Consider the following 18,872-nt stretch of genomic DNA (forward strand, 5'->3'; position numbering starts at 1 on the left):
AATGCAGCCATCTTTTTTTGGAGGGATTATTTACATCTGTGCTTTTCCTACTGTCAGCCAAAATGTCTTCTCATGACAAAGTTTTATGCAGATTGTATGGAATGCATTTCATTTCACACAATTTGTAGTAAATGAGCTTCCAAAAACACTGGTGAGTGTCCTCTCCTCCAAGATGATCCCACATAATCAGAACGTCACATGTTCAATTCCAGTCAGGGACTTTTGTTTCAATTTCACTTATTCAATTATTATTATTATGTCATACTATCATAGTAGTAGTAGAAGTAGCAGCACCCAAAGTATTTGTATGTTATTATTGTGACTGATGCAACAGCTTTCACCAGCTTTCACAGTCCTGATGGAAAACGAAAGTACAGTATGGGTGATGTTATGGGAAACCCCTTTACTGCCGTTATAAGGGATGAAAGAGCTGCTGACTCACAAATGAAAGCAGCCCTGAGCAGAAACGTGCAGCACTCCAAAGACACAGCAGCTTGTGTGAAACCTTTCAAACTGGAGATGAAACCGTGGAAGACAAAATTTAGGAGGAGGGACAGCAGGAGACCTTTACTAGAGAATAACAACAACAACAACAACAACGATGGTAAGACTCTTTTATGATTATGAGTTGTCTTTGTTTGCATAGCTGAAAGCACGAGTGAGCTTCTTTTTACATAGACTATTATTATTATCCTATAATTACTACCGTCTCTCTTCTTAGTGTAGAGCTATACTTCAATACAGCTTGAAAAGGTTGGTTAAATATAATTGTAAATACAATGTTATGTAAATGTGTGAATTGTACAGCATACAAAACTAAGTTATGAAGTGTTAAATTAACAAAACAATTGAGAAAAAATACAGATGGCACAGAAAAACAGAAAAAACAAACAAACAGGTGCAGAAATGATGATTTAAAAAAGTAAAACTGCCACAAAAAAAAAACCCTGTAGGCTATACTTTCACTGGGACTTCTCTTCTGATTCACCCCTCTAAAAACAGGTTTATTGAAGTGTGTCTCAAGATGAGATTTAAAAGAAAAAGACAGATATAAAACGTAAAAACTGTTACCAATGGGGGAGCCAGATCAAAGGGTTGGAGCAATATTTGAGAACTGTGATAGTGCCGTTCAAACCAGACCTGTCAGGGGAATTCCTGTGTACCTGAACAAATGTGTGACCTAAATTACCCTTGAGGTGTGTCGGCATGCAGAACACACACTATTTTTGTGCTTGAAGAACAAGCAAGTCAAATATTTAACTCATACTGTAAACTTGTCATTAGTTTTATTTTATCCTCTGCTTCATGACTGAGTATAAAATCAATGCATGGCAGCCAAGACCTGGATGAACCAGAAATCAGGAGTAAACTTGAGCATAGATTAAAGGTGCTGTAGGTAGGATTGGGAAGATCCAGGACTTAGCCAAAAAATTTGAACATCAACTTCTCAGTCCCTCCCCCTTTCCGCTAAAGCCCAAAACGGTCTCCTAAGCCCCTATCCCCACAAGGGAGAATGAATGCGTGTGCATGAGCAGTGATTGACACGCAGTTAGACACCCCCCCCTGGCCCTGATTGGTGCATCTGAACAGGGAGCGGTGGGTTTTTGCAAATCGCACTACAGGCTGTAGGTGGTGCCAGAGGAGCCGGATTTTTTTTTATTACCTGCCTAATGTAGTTCTACTGGAACATAGGGTCAGTTTCAGCAAATATGACAGAAAGTTAGTTTTATAAGTCTTACCTACTGCACCTTTAATAGTGTGCATATTTTTTTAAATTCTGTGTATGCCCATACATAAAACAAGACTAGCATGTTAACATTTTTATAATTAGGACTAAACACAGGACTAAGTACAGCTGAGGCTAATAAGAATATTATTAGTTTTGCAGGTATTTGGTCATTAACCAAAGAATTTGACAAAGTGAAAGTTTAGCCTGATGATGGCGCTAGATGAAAGGTCAGAGGACCACCAAAGTTTTTACAATTAATTATCTGTGGTCAGTGTCTGTACCAAATTCCATGGCAAATATCCATTATGGATTATCGATAATCGAATGATTATTTTCTCCATCAATGGATGGATTGTTTTTTTTGTAAAAATTCTGAAAATAGTGAGAAATGTTCATCACAGTTACCTAGAGCCCAAAGTGACACCTTCATTTATGTTTTGTCCAAGCAACAGCCCAAACCTCAACATTATTACTAATACATTAACAGTATTAAAAGAATAAGCAAATCTTTTGGAACCATGATTTTTTTTTTTACATGAAAAACGATCAAATTGATTATCAAAATAGTTGACAACTAGAATTGTCCAATAATTTCCAACATACATGTATAATGTATTTGTATTTTAAAGTAATATTTACAGTGTTCTAAACTATAACAAGTCTTTTTTTTTTATTTATTTTTTTATAGAAAACCAACAGGATGGTACCTGTTGTGACAGCGTTGTGGCTCAGAACAATTCCAATAGGAACGAGGAACGACACCTGCAGAGTGAAAAACAGCTCAACGGTCAGCCGCTAGCTGAACTTCTGGGTGTGGCCCCCGATGCCGACAGCATACAAAGATATGTGTCCCTGCACTTCCCAAAGCCACCAGTAGATGTGGACCAGAACCTCCCTCAGCACCTGTTAAATGTGCAGGAAACTGTGCACAAAGAGCTTGTAAAGCTGGGTCCCCTGTTGAAACCAATGGGGTTGATGGAATGTCTGATTGAAAGCTACCATCGTCAGACATTTGAACACCTCGATGATCTACTCAACAAAATCAACTCCTCCAAGAATTGCTTTGCGCTGATGATGTGGCTCCGAGATACATATCTGAGGTATCTATCTCTGCATGTTTACCTACTGTATCTTTCTTCACCTCAACTGCAGAGGGTACTAGGCCTTTATTTTAAGCAGGCTTATAATAGAGACAAGCCTTTATATCTAATTCACCCTGTTCAGGCTGTTCTCATGAACCATTTGTACATATAGCTCAAAAAGTAAAGCGCTGTTATTCTTATATGTTCCATGTATTTATCGCTGTATGCACCACAGTAACTGCTGCTGTATAAGAACACCGTGGATATTTGTGGATAACTCTTATTATTTCTGAATAATAAAATATTTGATACAGATGTGACACATGCAGCTGCCCAGTTCTAATTGTGAAATTTGTGGTACTTTCCCAGTCAGGAGCCATGTGATCAGTCTGACCTGCATGAAATGGATCCCATTAAAATAGTTGACATGCTGCTGTTCACAGAGTGTGCAGCAAAAGCAAAGGACAAACTGCTGGAACATGTAAAGGTAAGAATACTACCTACCTCTTATAGTGTTTGGGCTGCTTATGCTTTTATTTGGTAGCGCAATTCAAACAGCTCAACTTATTTGTTTTAGCCTTCTACATAGGGCTGCACAATTAATCGCAATTGTATTGAAATCGCAATATCGACTAGTGCAATATCCAAATCGCAGGGGGGGGGGGGGGGGCGCAATATTTGTTAATGGCAAAATATGTGTCAAACCATTCTGAATGAAGTATTGTGGTGCTGCAGAGATGTCCCAGCCTACACATCCTATCCTACAGACTACTGTAAAGAAAAAAATCTTCGTTTGGTACAGATCCTCGCAAAAATCACACTATAATCATTTTAATTTCTTTCAATGTTAATAATTTTCAATGAAAATGAGAATAATGATACAAAAATGATCATTCCCTCCAATATCGTGAATCATATCGCAATATCAGTCAAAATAATCGCAATTAGATATTTTCCTCATATCGTGCAGCCCTACATCTACACCTTTTATGAGGTATTTATTACCTTTATGGTAATATTTATGTTAATTCCCAGAACACAACAAATCACTGTGGTGACAATATTGTGGTTACTTGGTAACGGGGCATCTACGTGAGGAACATGAAATTAAAAGATGAAAATAAAATAAATGAAAGCAGCTGTGACAAGGAACCCCCAGAAATCTCAGCATTTGTCCAAGTAAACACTTGGTTATAGCCACTTTGTGTTTTGAGGCTGTAAAAACCTATTAAATTAACATTTAAAGGAGCTTTCTGGTATTTCAGGAAATCTAACCTCCAAAAAAATATTTTATTAACACATTACTTCACTGAATACTGTTAGCTATCAAGCTAAAACACCAATAAGTTGAGGGGACTCATGGGCTTTTAGAATTGCTTCTATGCTAACTGCTCCAAATTCACAAAGTCACATTTTTAGCTTTGAGTCTGTATACATAAATTAAAAAGTATAAATTTGTATGAGTTTTTTTCTATTTTTGATGGAGCTAAGCAGTTTCCACCAGCTTCTAGCGCTTGTGCTAAGCTAACTTCAACTATTTTAGGTAGATAAAAATGGTGGAGCAAGAACTACTTTGGACAGATGCACAACCAGAAAATTACACAATTTGACATCATTTGCTATTTCACATTTCTAGCACTGTTAAACACAGGTGATAGCCGACTGGGCACATACCTCCACTTGCTGCTCAGTTCCTGGTTTGTGCTGTGATTTTGGGTAGCCATGTTTGCCCAATTTTGTTATGTTATCCTGCTGCTTGCATGTTTGGTAATCCTCCCAGAAAGATGCTTGATTTTCTGAAAGCCTGTTGTTGACCAGACCAGCTAGCAGTTAGCCATTTAACCACTCCACGTTAAATGTGAATATTTTTAACATATGAATGCTTTAAAAACAATATCCCGTGGAGAAAAACCAGGGATGTATTAACTGTGTCCTATAGTGAAAGACAATCCACATCGTCTATGGTGACAGCAGACTTTCTTTTTTAAAAGAGAAATGGGCCAATGACAATACCGGTACTTGACAAACAGCCAATCAAATTGCTGTTTCATAACCAACGGCTTTCATTATCAACGGCCATTAAAACACATTAAAGGTCCTGTGACTTGCTGCTTTTTGGATGCTTTTATATAGGCCTTAGTGGTCCCCTAATACTGTATCTGAAGTCTCTTTCCCGAAATTCAGCCTTGGTGCAGAATTACAGCCACTAGAGCCAGTCCCACAATGAGCTTTCCTTAGGATGTGCCATTTCTGTGTCTGTAGGTTTAAATTCTATTGAGGAGGAGAGGGGGGGGGGCAAGGTGGAGGGTGGGGGTGTGGCCTTGACCAACTGCCATACTTCGCTTTTTTGCAAGCCATGATGTCTCTCTCTTTCTCATTGGCAGGCCAAATTCTCTGGGCGGGAAAAGCAGAGAAAGGGGAGGTAACCTTTCTCCTTGTGATGTCATAAAGGGAAGATTCCAGATTGGCCCATCTGAGCTTTCATTTTCTGAAAGGCAGAGCAGGATACCCAGGGCTCGGTTTACACCTATCGCCATTTCTAGCCACTGGGGGACCATAGGCAGGCTGGGGGAACTCATATTAATGTTAAAAAACCTCATAAAGTGAAATTTTCATGCCATGGGACCTTTAAAACACATTTTAAAACTATTCTCTCAGCCACCTTAAATTGTAGAATAATGATCAAATAACATCAGCGACCGACGATTTTTGTTTATGTCATGCATTCATCCAGAATGATATTAATTTTTAAATTACTATGTACCACTAAAACCACACTTTTTTCTGCTGCTAATTTGTATTTGTACTACTTCTAATTGATTTATATGTGTCTTTTTGGTCCACAGAAGGAGGTCAGAGGGATACTCGAGGGAATCCTGCAGCATGAGAGAAGCACAGAAGCTTACGATGAACTTTATCTGGACATTATTCAGGTACTTATTAAACCAGATACACATATTATAAGGAGTGTAAGTTGTTACTGTGAGACGATAGGGAATGATTTGTATGTTTGCATATATTTGTTTATTATTACTCTATTTTCCTATAAATTGATTTGTTTGGTAGTTTTCATGTATTTCTATTTGATTTGATAATAAAGTATCTTTTTGAAATTATAATTTCTTTGCTTTTTATAATTGTTTTGTTTGTTTATTGGTTGTATAATAATGTTTCTTGTTGTTGTTGTTTCTCTTTAAGTGCATTGATGCCATGCACAGAGCAGCACAAAAAATCAGCCAAAAACTATCTGACTACGTGCAGGAGGTTTGTTTCCTAGAGCTGGGGATGTTTCTGGAGAGGTGAGAATAAGCTACAGATTTCTACAGCAGACTTAACATAACTATCACCAATTAAAGGCAGTATGTTGCATTGCTAACACTGCATATTTTCTGTGGTTTGTAGCTACACCACTGTGCACTGTGAGATTCTTGAAAAGAAAGCAAAAATGGACAAACCAGAAACAAAACACTTCTTTAAGACTTTGAACAACTGTAATAAACTCAAGTAAGTATTTGCCAAATATTAATTCAATTCAAACTTGTTTCTTAAAACATTGCAATGCAATATAGAAATGCAGTTAAAACACATGAATCAGGAATGTAGGTATATTAAAGACTTGACGTAAGAAAATAAATATGATGATGATAAGTGATGATGTTGTTTATGATATTTCTTCCCAGGCAGTATGTCCAGACCAAAGCTAAAGGCACCCTTCTCAAGGAAACCAAAGACCATAGCATCTTTGAGGAAACCGTGGCAATGCTTGAAGACATGGAGGATTCGACTTTGAAACTTCTGATGACAATCGTAGCTAACACTGCAAAGGTAGCTGTTCAACTTAGTCACAAATGTAGGCCTGTTGTTTTCTTATTTCAAAAGGGGCATATATTTCTATTGAGAAATGTCTAACTAATTTTAATGTTTTGTTAAATCATAGAGCCACCTTAACAGATACTTCAAATCAGACAACAAGGAATTCTTCCTCCTAATCGAGGAAGTAAAGAGTCTTTTCTCTGAGCTGTCATGCTGTCAGGATATAGGCCTACAAAAGGTATGTACAAATCTGAGATGGGGGGGGGGGGGGGTATCAACTATATTACAATCAGAAAATATATGATCTCTGAATAAATTGTAAAGACTTTGCATTATTTGCAGCATTCTTTCCATATCTTTTTGTCTAAATGCTTTTATGTTGCTCTGTTCTTACTAATATTTGACAAAAACTAAACAGTCTCTCTCTCTTTGTGTCTCTCAGAGAGTGATAGACGAGGCCTACAAGCTCATCGCTCACTTTTACCTGAAACATCTTATCCAAAGCAAACAGAGCAAATTGAGAAAGTGCTGGAGTCCAAATGTTGGACAAACAGTCGCTGAAGATGCAGAGATTCTTCACGACACCTTCTCTGTCCTGGTGAGATCAACAGACTGCTTGTTAATGACATTCATTCATCAGCTGCTGGATCAGATCTTCACTGGTTTCAACATAAATTCCTGACCTGTGTGTGTTGTGTTGCATCAGGCTCCTGGTGTCCGACAGTGGAACCTCATGCTGCTGAAAGTCAAAGACCTGTTGGAGTGTGAAAGCAGCGACACAACAAAGCTGGTGGTTGGAAGCATGCAGATAGACTGTTGCACATGGAGGTAAGTCATTCTTAAGAGTTTGTGTTTACTACATAGACTGTGACAAAAAATTATGGATGGAGCTTCCGGGTCTGAAAAGTGAAGCCAATACTAAAGTGCCTTAAATCTGCATTACTTTTAAATTTTAAAATAAATGGGACCATAATTTACAAAATAAACATCACGCTGTATTGAAGAAGACTTGAAACTAGCGATTAAGACCATGAACTCATTATGAAAATGTTTACAAAGGTACTAAGGAATTTTCCAAGTGTGGGATTAATAAAGTCTATCTCTTATCTTAAATCAGGTGAGAAGTAGGCTAATTTCCCCATAGACTTCTATAGAAACTGACTTCTTTTTGCAACCGCATGTGTCGCCCCATGCTGGCCATTAGAAAGAATGCAGATTTAAGGCACTTCCTTAAGTTAGTGCATCTCACTGACTCTTCCTGGTGTTTTGTCTGCAGCGAGGACCTGGAGCTCCTGCCCAAACTGCTGCAATGGAAAGGTCTCTCTGGACGGGAGGTTAGGGAGGTGCTGAAGGTCCTGGAGGACCTCCCTGGATATCAACCCACACCCAGACCCAGATCTGTTTTCTGGTTCGGTTGTCTTACTGGCTAGTAAAGGCCGAGCTGCTCTATGAAGAAGATCAACTGCAACAAGCAAAGAGGTTCGGGAGTTATGAACATTTTCAGATTATCTGAATCCTGTTCAGCCCACTCTGTTACTGGTGTCACTTCTCAAATCGAATCTGTAGATAGAGAAGCAGACTTGTTACACAAGGTTTTTATATGCTTTGACACAAAAAGGATTACGTCTGTGTACAAGTGGCAGCTCGTGTATGAGTTTGCCTAAATGTCACTGATTTCCTTTCAAGTGTTTTCGTTTCAGGAAACTAGATAATATTTTAATGCAAAACGAGAAAATCAACACATACTGTGTTCCAATGCTGTGGAAATGCTAATATGCTAACCAATGCAGTGATGTGTTTTTTTTTTTTATATTTATAAATCTATTTATTTTATAGATTGTTTAAGTTGTTTACGTTCTAAATAATAGTGCACTTACTGCCTTGAAAATGTGCCTGTTGGTAACAGCCTGGCTGTTTGGCTTATGGAATTGTTGCTTTCTGGAGAGCCGCTCATCCAAACAGCTTCACACTCGACACTGCTTCCTAGGGTCCTTAGCAATAGCTAGCATAGCTGCGTCCCTGAGCAATGCTAGAGTATAAGTGTCATATGCTAACAGCTAGCTATTTGGGACCAGGCTATTTCCGGGAAACAAAAGCATTCATTCTGAAAGTTACATTGCTGATTCTTGAAATGTTTGAGTTTGCCACAATGTAACACTCTGCTCTCTCTTTCTTCATCTGTTCTTGAATGTACTGTAGCGAGCGATGGAGAGCGGGCTGTACCCAGCATGCCGTTCAGCACTGTCACAGTTAATAGGGGTACCTTTTTAACACGCTACACAGTGTGTACATAACACACTACTAATACGTAGGTCCCGTAGATCTCAGGAGCTTGTTCTCGACACTGCACTTTCTCGGGTTCTAAGCAATTCCCTTCGCCAAGTGTGAAGCTGATCGGATAAACGCTTGTGGGGAAAAGGACAGACAGAGAGTCCTTTCGTTTTAGTTAGATAAAGGTGGATTATATTTGAAGGAAAATTTACATATTTCTGAATGTTTTCACACCGTTAACAGGGACATTTGGTTTTGTTTGCCTTTAACTTTAGGAGATAAATATTTTATAAAAGGGAAAAAATGTTAAGCTCTGAAAATCAAAAGATAAGAACAAATAATTCAAGTCAGTAAAGTGAAATGTTTTTTGGCCTGCTATGCAGTTACAAAATGACTCTTCTTTTGTTTCAAACCCTTAATGTTCTGGTACTTTCATTTGCTTTTTGTGCTGGAGGTAGGCTACTAAACGTCAAAGAAATGGAACTACACTGATAAAGATGCTCTGTCTAAACACTTATTATTTATTATATACTGAATTTGACTTGAATAACTTGTGCCGAGTACTTGTTGATCTATTTATCTTCTAAATCAAGGTATATCTGTGGGTTTTACTGCATGTTAAACTTTATAATAATGCATTCCAATGAAACTACTGTGTTGGTTTACGGGTTTTAATTCTCTCTTTATTCCTAGTGCAAAGTCGTGTTTTCTGCTTTAATGTAAACAGTTAATGCAAAGCAATCAATAAAATGATTCAACCAAAAGTCAGATTTTGGCTACATGTTCATTATACCATCACTACATGGAGACTAACATCAATTTAACAAATTGGGACTTGATGGAAAATTGTTGCTCCACAACACTAACACCACTGACTCCTACACAAAACAGATCCCAGAACAGTGGTTCTCAATCAGTCTGAAAGGGTCACAAGATTAAATGTATAAGAGTTATAAGCTTTTTAATCTGTCCAATCTACATCCAATTCCTTACAAACTTTTTTTTACTTATTTATTAAACACTAAATATTACATTTAAATAATAATATCTAATTAATAAATAAGCAGCTTTTCAAAATAACAGTTGCAATGTGCAATTTTAACAAACACCATACAAACTATACAACATTATAACAAAAATGTTTTCTTTTTTTTTCTTTTCCCCGGATAAAGAATGTTGTAGAATGTTTGGCGAACGATGATAGACAGCGCGATGACATTCAACCTACAGATGCCGCTGTTCGGACGCATCGCGCGATTCAGACTGTTGTAAAATGGTGCTGCGGCTCCTTTAAGAGAGCTCCGTGCGTGTGTGTGTGTGTGTGTGTGTGTGTGTGTGTGTGTGTGTGGGAAGTGGGCAGAAGAGGGATAGAGAAAGAGAAAGCAGACGTGTAGATGTGACTGGATTTGGAGCAGAGTTGGTGGAATAAGTTTAAGTTTTGTACACGGTGTATGCGATGTCCTAAATAAACTCCAGACTAAAAGCCAAGCTCATTCATTTGCTCACTAGAAACAGGATTTTAACCCAGACGTTATTTATTTTATAACGTGGGCCCTGGAGGTAACCCAGTAAGCACACATACGTCGCCGCGATATATTGGCGATACAATCAAAATGCGGCGGGAATACATAGGATATTGCTCGTTAGCTCACAGGGACGTCGCTGCTCGACGTTTCAGCAACATGTAGCTGCTCTCTCCGCAACATGTAGCTGCTCTCTTCCATTATCGACTGTGGCACGAATATGTTGCTGGGCAGAATTCAGATTCACTGTCCATTACATCAACAGTCTGTGTAAAGTAAAGACATCCATACGTTCAATAAACGATGCTTTGAAATAACCCGTGAACAACTGAGGAACTTGTAATACATCTAACCGACATAGTTAAGACGTTGCTGCGATGTATAGATTTCCATCATAATAAGACATCCAGACGCTCATTAAACAATGCTTCCAAATGACCCGCGGACAACTGAGGAACTTGTAATACATTTAACCGACGTAGTTAAGACGTTGCTGCGATGTATAGATTTCCATCATAATAAGATGTCCAGACGCTCAATAAACGCGTTGTGTGTGCTTACTGGGAACTTTATCAACCTCACAGGCCAACATGTCATGTCTGAGGCTGTACTCAATGTAACATTTTAGTTTAATTTATCTCGGTTTTTACAGTTTTCATGCGTTCACAGCTAAAATCTTGCCTCCCCGTCCACAATGAGTGTCAAATTGAGTTATGGCTCCATGTCAATAAACTGTTTCACCCCCTCCCATCACTGCTGGAACCAATTCAATTCAATTCACTTCAATTTTATTTATAGTATCAAATCATAACAAGAGTTATCTCAGGACACTTTACAGGTAGAGTAGGTCTAATGACAATTATAGTCACAATAAAGATAATGGAACAATAACCATAAATAGTAGTTGTAGTAGTTCAAGGCATAGCAGGGCACTGCAGGGCATTACAGGACGTAGCAGGGCACAGCAGAGCATGGCAGGGCTTAGCAGGACGCAGCAGGGCGTAGCAGGATGCAGCAGGACGTAGCAGGGCACTGCAGAGCATAGCAAGGTGTAACAGGGCATAGCAGGGTGTGGAGCAGGACCACTGGGACAGCTGCAGCCATGATTAAGGTGCCACGCTAATCCAAGGAAACATGCTGGGCGAAAAAAAAAACATAAGAACTCCGGGGAATAAGAACTCAAATTTAAAGACTGTACTGCCTAAATTCCATAAAAATGTATCATGCCCCACAAGAGGAGAACAGATTTTAGACCAAGTTTTCACTAATGTAGCTAATGCATACAAAGCAGCTCCCCTCCCCCATCTAGGACACTCAGACCACCTCTCATTGTTTCTACTGCCCAAGTACTTAGCACTCATCAAACATGTGAAACCAACAGTAAGGTTGGTCAAAGTGTGGCCAGAGGGCGCTGACTCTGCACTTCAGCAGCGTTTTGAAAACACTGACTGGAGAGTGTTCGCAACTCAGGCCACCCAGGACTCCCACACGGACATTGACTCATATGCCTCCTCCGTTCTGGACTGTATCAACTCTCACATCAATAGTATACCCTCTGTAACTGGATGCTGGACTTCCTAACCAACAGACCTCAGTCTGTTAGGTTAGATGATCACACCTCAACAATCACCGTGATTGGGATGTGTGCTGAGCCCTCTCCTCTACTCCCTCTTCACCTACGACTGCACACCTGTACATGGCTCTAACACAATTGTAAAGTTTGCAGACGACACTACGGTGATTGGTCTCATCAGCAACAACGATGAGAAAGCCTACAGAGAGGAGGTCCAGCACCTATCCTCGTGGTGCACTGATAATATCCTGGCTCTCAAGTGATGCTTGTGCAAGGCGCGCAGCATCATCAAAGACTATTCTCACCCCAACCACAGCCTGTTCACCCCACTCCCGTTCGGGAGGCGTCTCAGGTCTCTCTGCATCCGTACCAGCAGGTTCAGAGGAAGCTTCTTTCCTGCGGCTGTCACCCTACTGAACTCTAACTCTGCATCCTAGTGATAATTAACCCACTAAGCACCCCCTCACAATTTGCACTACCCTAACCCCACCCATACAGTTCTTTTTATTTATTTACAGATGTACATACTGTAATTACACCTATACATAGCCATATTCTACTGCTCTTCATACTATTCATCCTGCATATACACTTATTCTTACTATTCTTATAATGTTACCACATTGCACATAGCTGTACATACTGTACATATCTGTCTATATGGTTCATTCTGTTATTCTGTTTTTCTTATTATATATTCTGTTAATACAATGCATATATCTATATCTATATTATTCTTACTACTAGTATAATGTCACTGCAACTATATTGCACATATACGTGTTGTTCATACACTGTTCATATTACATAGCCATATTTATTCTGCTCTTATAACACTGCAATATATTTCTTGTCCTGCCTATGCACCACCTGTCTATACTTGAATATCACATTGCACTTGCACTTTTTTTTCTGCTTCTGGTTGGACGCAAACTGCATTTCACTGTCTTTGTACTTGTACACTGCACTAATCTAATCTAATTAGGCTGATCAATGAGACTGAAAGGAAGAGAGAGGAAGAAGAGGAGGAGAAGTAGAATGGAGAAGAGGGGAGGGGGCAGCTCCTATGATTACGTTAGCGTGCTGCGCTGGAGGTCTATGTTCATGGGGCAGGCGAGGGAGTTTCCTTCACTCAGCGGACAGCTCTGAGCTCAGAGAAGGCAGCAGACAGCTCTCTCACTCTCTCTTCTCTCTCTGGTTATTTCTGCAACTCATCCCTCGCTGCGCTGCGACTAGCAACCTGCACACACACACACACAGGCTGATCCAGGACGAGCCGGGGGGTGGAGCAGCAGCACCACCACCTGCATAACCCTCCACCACCACCCTCCCTCCATCTAAACGGCCCAGGACCTTATCTCTGCTGCTGTTGCTACCACCAGTTGCCATCATGTGCGACTGTTTCCACCTGGTCTTTTCCAACTGGCACGCCGCCTCCTCGGGGACGGGTGAGCATCGGTCTCTCTGCTCTCTCTGTTCTCTCTGTTCTCTCTACTCTCTCTGTTCTCTTTTCCCTCTCTATGCCTTTGTCTGTGCTGTTTTCCCCTGATAACTTTCCCTGATTCAGCAGCAGAGTTCAGTAGTGCGGTGGAAGAGATTATGTTTGTGTGTGTTTTGGTGATGATAAGCGCAAGTGAGTGAGCGTGAGGCAGGGCTGTAGTACTCAAGTCCGGTCTTGGACTCCGAGACGGTTTTTCAATGGTCTCGGACTTGTCTCGGACTCGCTGGTATTTGGACTTGGACTTGTTTCGGTCTCTGCCACTGGTCTTGCCAAATATGGCTTTTGGGTTCGACCAAGCCCAGGTGTCTTTATTAGGGCCTGAGTGCCGACAGCGGCGAAGAACTGAAAGAATTATTATTTTCTGCAAATTAATTGGCTTTTTGAGGGGCTTAACATATTCAAAAACTCACCAAAATTGGCGGGCGCATCAAGTCTGTTGAAAATGTACGTATTTTAAGGGTTTCGGGAATAGGCGCACAAAAATGGCTCGCTAGCGCCCCCTACAAAACTTAAAAAAATTGAGCCCCTGCAGTGCGTTTATCGTAGACTCACGAAACTTGGTACACATATGTAGCATGTAAAGACGTATAACAAACGTCATTAGAGCCATACCCTGAACCCAACAGGAAGTCTGCCATTTTGATTTCAAAGTTCGAAATTAGTGCGATTTTGGCCATTTCCACATGTCGTACTTTAACGAACTCCTCCTAGAGATTTCATCCGATGGACTTCAAATTTGGTCTGTGCCATCTCAACACCTTAAAGATGAAAAGTTATTAAAAGAAAAACTTTTCGTCAAACAGTGTGGGCGTGGCGTGGCGGCCATTTTGAGTGTTTAGCGATGAACAAAAAAGTTGTTGTAACTTGAGTGTACGTTGTCGTATCTGCCCGAAATTTCTCACGATAGACAGGGTCCAGGCCTGAGGACATCTACAGGCCAAAATTGACTTTTTGTCATAGCGCCCCCCGCTGGTAACAGGAAATGTGCCTTATATGACAAACATCATCCGATTTACATGAAACTTATAATGTGTGGTCTACATGTGATACTGAGCCGCCCCCCCTATACTTTAACCACGCCCCCTTTCTCAGGTCACGCCCCCTTCATAACATTTGAACCGTTTAAGGTAGAGTACTAATGTAGACCAGGGGTCTCAAACTCAATTTACCTGGGGGCCGCTCGAGGTAGAGTGTGGGTCAGGCTGGGCCGCATCAAGTATTCAACAAAAGTATTCTTTGTTTGCTTTCTTAAATAAATCTTGTTGCCTCAATAGACATTTTAAGATTGGCGACCCGGTTCTTTCTCTCATCTCCCTGGTATTTTGTATACTGCTCAGCATGTCTAGTTGAGTAATGATGTCTGATGTTATATTCCTTGTACACCACAACTTTCTCTGTTCATATGAGACATATATGGGTGCCCCTGTGCTCGATAGAAAAAAGTCTCCCACTTTCACTGAAATTGCCTGTGCTCGTCACCAACCTTTCTCTTCACGGCACGTTTTGAGAGAGACATGACTGGAACTGGGTGATGGCATATATTTTCCGTCACCCAGGAACACGTTTCAACCAAGTGACTAACGTTGATACTTCCCCAGGTACTTCACGGTTGGCTAGCTTGACAACCGTTGACAACAAATGCCACAGGAAGCTGTTACGAGACTAGCTATGGTAGCCCGTAAGTGAAAAAATAAAATAAAAGCGTGGCAAGCGCGGCACACGCAACGACTCAGCAAAAAGGTGCGTTTCAGAACAACATAAACTAAACTTTGATGTCAAGTAGGGGGGGCCACAAAATATCATCCCGCGGGCCTCAATTGGCCCCCGGGCCGCGAGTTTGAGACCCCTGATGTAGACCCTTGTGTGAGGTATCATTGAACTCAGCAAAGAGTTCCTTCTTCATTGGTGATGGTTTGACCCGCCCCCTATGCTTTAGCCACGCCCCTTTTTACTCCAGACAACAAGTAGTAAGTGCAAATACATTAGCTTTAAATAGGCAAAGCTACAAAGAGACATATGAAAGTGCAGGTTCAAGAATTGTTTTTTTTTTTAGTTTTTTTTTTTATTTATTCTTTTTTTTATCCGAGGTGTAGTCGGAAGAGATGTGTTTTTAGCCTTCGGCGGAAGATATGTAGGCTTTCGGCCATCCTGATATCGATGGGGAGCTCGTTCCACCATTTGGGAGCCAGGACAGTGAACAGTCGGGATTTCGTTGAGTGATTAGTTCTCCCTCGCTGTGAGGGGGCAGCAAGCAGTTTGGCTGATGCAGAACGAAGTGGGCGGGTTGGGGTATATGGGTTGACCATGTCCTGGATGTAAGCTGGGGCTGATCGTTCGTGGCCCTGTACGTAAGTACTAGTGTCTTGAAGCGGATGCGGGCCGCAATTGGTAACCAGCGAAGAGAGTGGAGGAGCGGTGTAGTGTGAGAGAACTTGGGGAGGTTGAAGACAAGCCGAGCTGCTGTGTTCTGAATGAGCTGCAGGGGTTGGATGGCACATGCAGGCAGGCCAATCAGGAGGGAGTTGCAGTAGTCTAGACGTGAGATGACTAGAGCCTGAACCAGAACCTGAGCCGCCTTCTGCGTTAAAAGGGGACGTATCCTTCTGATGTTATGCAGCATGTATCTACACGATCGGGTGGTTGCAGCAATGTTAGCAGTGAAGGAGAGTTGGTCATCAAGTGTTACACCCAGGTTTCTAGCAGTCTTGGTGGGGACTACCACAGAGTTGTCAATTGTTATAGTCAGGTCTTGGGTAGGAGAGCCCTTCCCTGGAAGGAAAAGGAGCTCAGTCTTGTCGAGGTTGAGTTTCAGATGGTGTGTAGACATCCAAGAAGAGATGTCAGTCAGACAGGCCGATACACGTGCTGCTACTTGAGTTTCAGACTCAGGAAAGGAGAGAATTAGTTGGGTGTCATCTGCGTAGCTGTGATAAGAAAAGCCGTGCGACTGAATGACAGACCCGAGAGAGTTGGTGTACAGAGAAAAGAGGAGGGGACCCAGGACTGATCCCTGAGGAACGCCAGTTTTGAGTGGGCAAGGTTCTGAGCTAGATCCTCTCCAGGTTACCTGGTAGGTTCGGTTGGCCAGGTAAGATGTGAACAATGAGAGCGCAGAGCCTGAGACACCCAGATTTCGGAGTGTCGAAATGAGGATCTGGTGGTTCACTGTGTCAAAGGCAGCAGAAAGATCCAGAAGGATGATGATGGAAGAGAGAGAGGTTGTTCTAGCGATGTGAAGCTGCTCAGTGACAGCAAGGAGGGCAGTTTCTGTAGAGTGACCAGCCTTGAAGCCAGACTGGTAGGGATCAAGAAGAGTGTTCTGGTGGAGATAGGTAGAGAGTTGATTATAAATGGCACGCTCAAGAGTTTTAGATAGAAATGGAAGAAGGGAGACGGGTCTATAGTTATTTACATCAGAGGAGTCGAGTGTTGGTTTTTTGAGCAGTGGGGTCACTCTTGCCTTTTTGAGGGCATCGGGGAAACAGCCAGTTGACAAGGAGATGTTAATGAGATGGGTGAGGAAAGGAAGGAGGTCAGGAGCAATGGACTGGAGAAGGTGAGAAGGGATAGGCTCCAGGGGCAGGTGGTTGGGCGGGCAGATGTAATCAAAGTAAGAATTTGGTTTGGAGATAAAGGGGTGAAAGAGGAAAGAGTACTGGATGTGATGGATGGTAAGGTGATTTTAGAAGGTGTGTTGGAGAATGAAGAGCGTCATGTCATCTATCTTTTTTACAAAATAGTTGACAAAGTGGGTTGGTAGCCTTTTCACAGCTAATGAACTGTATGACGTACAGTCTTGTGTGAGGTATCGTTTAACTCAGCAGGGAGTTCCCTTTTCATTGTTGACGATTTGCTGCGTCTGAGTGTTGCACAAATGCACGGTCGCAAGGAGCGGCGTCCACCATTAACTCCGACACACGCAGAGGCGCGAGGGCCCATCCATCGCTGCTTGCAGCTTTATAATTTTATAAATTTATAATAATGTTGGAGGAAAAGTGAAATACAGCTTGGACGGTGATGTTGTTCGGCTTTTCACAAGTTTAGACAGCTAGCTAACGCTACACTGACGTGTTAGCCTAGCCTGCTAGGTAAATATTACGACGATTTTCTGTATCTGCGTCCGCGTTGTCAACATAAGACCTGTGCCGTTAGTGCTCCTTTTGTACCATAATTTTATTGAATAAAATATTAAGCTTCGCTCCTACGAGATGGGTGGGGTTTTGTTACATTACACACAAAGCTAACTGGCTATAGTTAGCCTGTACGTATGCTAGCGGACATTAGCTAATGTTGCCGAGCCAGCCAGCAACTTCGGCAGTAGAGTTTCGGCGAGCTAACCACGACAGTATTGTCGGCCACAATCAACCTCTGCTGCTAAAAGCAGTCAACCTGCAGTGATGTTTGAAATGGAGACACACATATCGTGCCTTTTCCCGGAGATCCTGGCCATTATTTTGTTTCTGTCCTGGACTCGGTCTTGACTCGGACTCAAACCTTTTTGGACTCGTTCTTGTCTTGGACTCTAACCTCTTTGGACTTGGTTTTGACTTGGTCTCGACTAGTCCTGGTCTTGGACTTGACTTGGACTCGACAAAGGTTGTCTTGACTACAGCCCTGGCGTGAGGCGGCTGGTGCTGATGCTGTGTTGTGTCGCTGACCTGCAGTGAGCGCTGGGTGTGTCTGCAGGGTAGTGTGTGACAGGCAGCTCTGCACGCAGCTCTGTGGCTGATTATTTTCTCCATCAATGGATTTATTGTTTGTTTTGTAAAAATTCTGAAAATAGTGGGAAATGTTTGTCACAGTTACTTAGAGCCCAAAGTGACACCTTCATTTATGTTTTGTCCAACCAACAGTCCAAACCTCAACATTATTACTAATACATTAACATTATTAAAAGAATAAGCAAATCTTTTGGAAACATGATTTTTTTTAAATGAAAAACAATCTAAATGATTATCAAAATAGATAACAAGTAGAGTTGTCAAATAATTGCCATAGATAATTGCAAAGTAAAAAGTGCATGGTGCTAAATCTCGTAAGTATTTGCAACTTGTAAAACACAATTCACAAATGAAAGGCACAGACATAATTCTGCCCATTTCCATGTAGTTACATAGTCACTGATATGGTCATAACCACTACAGTGCTCAATTACCTATTTTTGAGGGGGAAATAAACTACAGTTCATCGCTGCGAAGGCATGAACGGCTTTCTGAAGGACATGCACCAGACCAGCGGGCGCTCGTTGGATTGTTGTTGGCCGCGGCAAGCGAGGAGGGCGGGGAGGAAGTAGAAGTAAGGACGCCGGCCGGGCCTGCTAGCTAGCACTGATCGCCGCTGAATAGCCTCCTACTCACCAACACCAGATGGATCACACACA

General features: G+C 41.4%; 1 protein-coding gene across 4 annotated transcripts in view; it reads left to right on the forward strand.

The window, feature by feature from the left end:
* The first annotated feature begins 286 nt into the window (after nucleotides 1-286).
* si:dkey-196h17.9 (tumor necrosis factor alpha-induced protein 2) overlaps nucleotides 287-18,872 on the forward strand; it is a 39,230-nt gene continuing 20,644 nt past the window's right edge. The window contains exons 1-12 of one of the 4 annotated variants that reach the window (XR_004101718.2): nucleotides 301-604; nucleotides 2,418-2,829; nucleotides 3,181-3,298; nucleotides 5,658-5,744; nucleotides 6,010-6,110; nucleotides 6,214-6,315; nucleotides 6,492-6,636; nucleotides 6,749-6,862; nucleotides 7,067-7,222; nucleotides 7,331-7,452; nucleotides 7,901-8,373; nucleotides 8,721-9,622. Coding sequence is in view for 3 of the 4 variants with exons in the window: in XM_031280448.2 (XP_031136308.1) it covers nucleotides 379-604; nucleotides 2,418-2,829; nucleotides 3,181-3,298; nucleotides 5,658-5,744; nucleotides 6,010-6,110; nucleotides 6,214-6,315; nucleotides 6,492-6,636; nucleotides 6,749-6,862; nucleotides 7,067-7,222; nucleotides 7,331-7,452; nucleotides 7,901-8,054 (1,737 nt within the window). In the remaining variant the exon portion in view is untranslated. Of the gene's footprint in view, nucleotides 605-2,417; nucleotides 2,830-3,180; nucleotides 3,299-5,657; nucleotides 5,745-6,009; nucleotides 6,111-6,213; nucleotides 6,316-6,491; nucleotides 6,637-6,748; nucleotides 6,863-7,066; nucleotides 7,223-7,330; nucleotides 7,453-7,900; nucleotides 9,623-18,872 lie in introns of those variants that run through there. The other 3 variants (XM_031280448.2, XM_035994368.1, XM_031280450.2) reach the window with 3 other exon arrangements.

Source organism: Sander lucioperca, chromosome 18 (assembly GCF_008315115.2).
Source record: "Sander lucioperca isolate FBNREF2018 chromosome 18, SLUC_FBN_1.2, whole genome shotgun sequence".
Lineage (NCBI taxonomy): Eukaryota > Metazoa > Chordata > Actinopteri > Perciformes > Percidae > Sander > Sander lucioperca.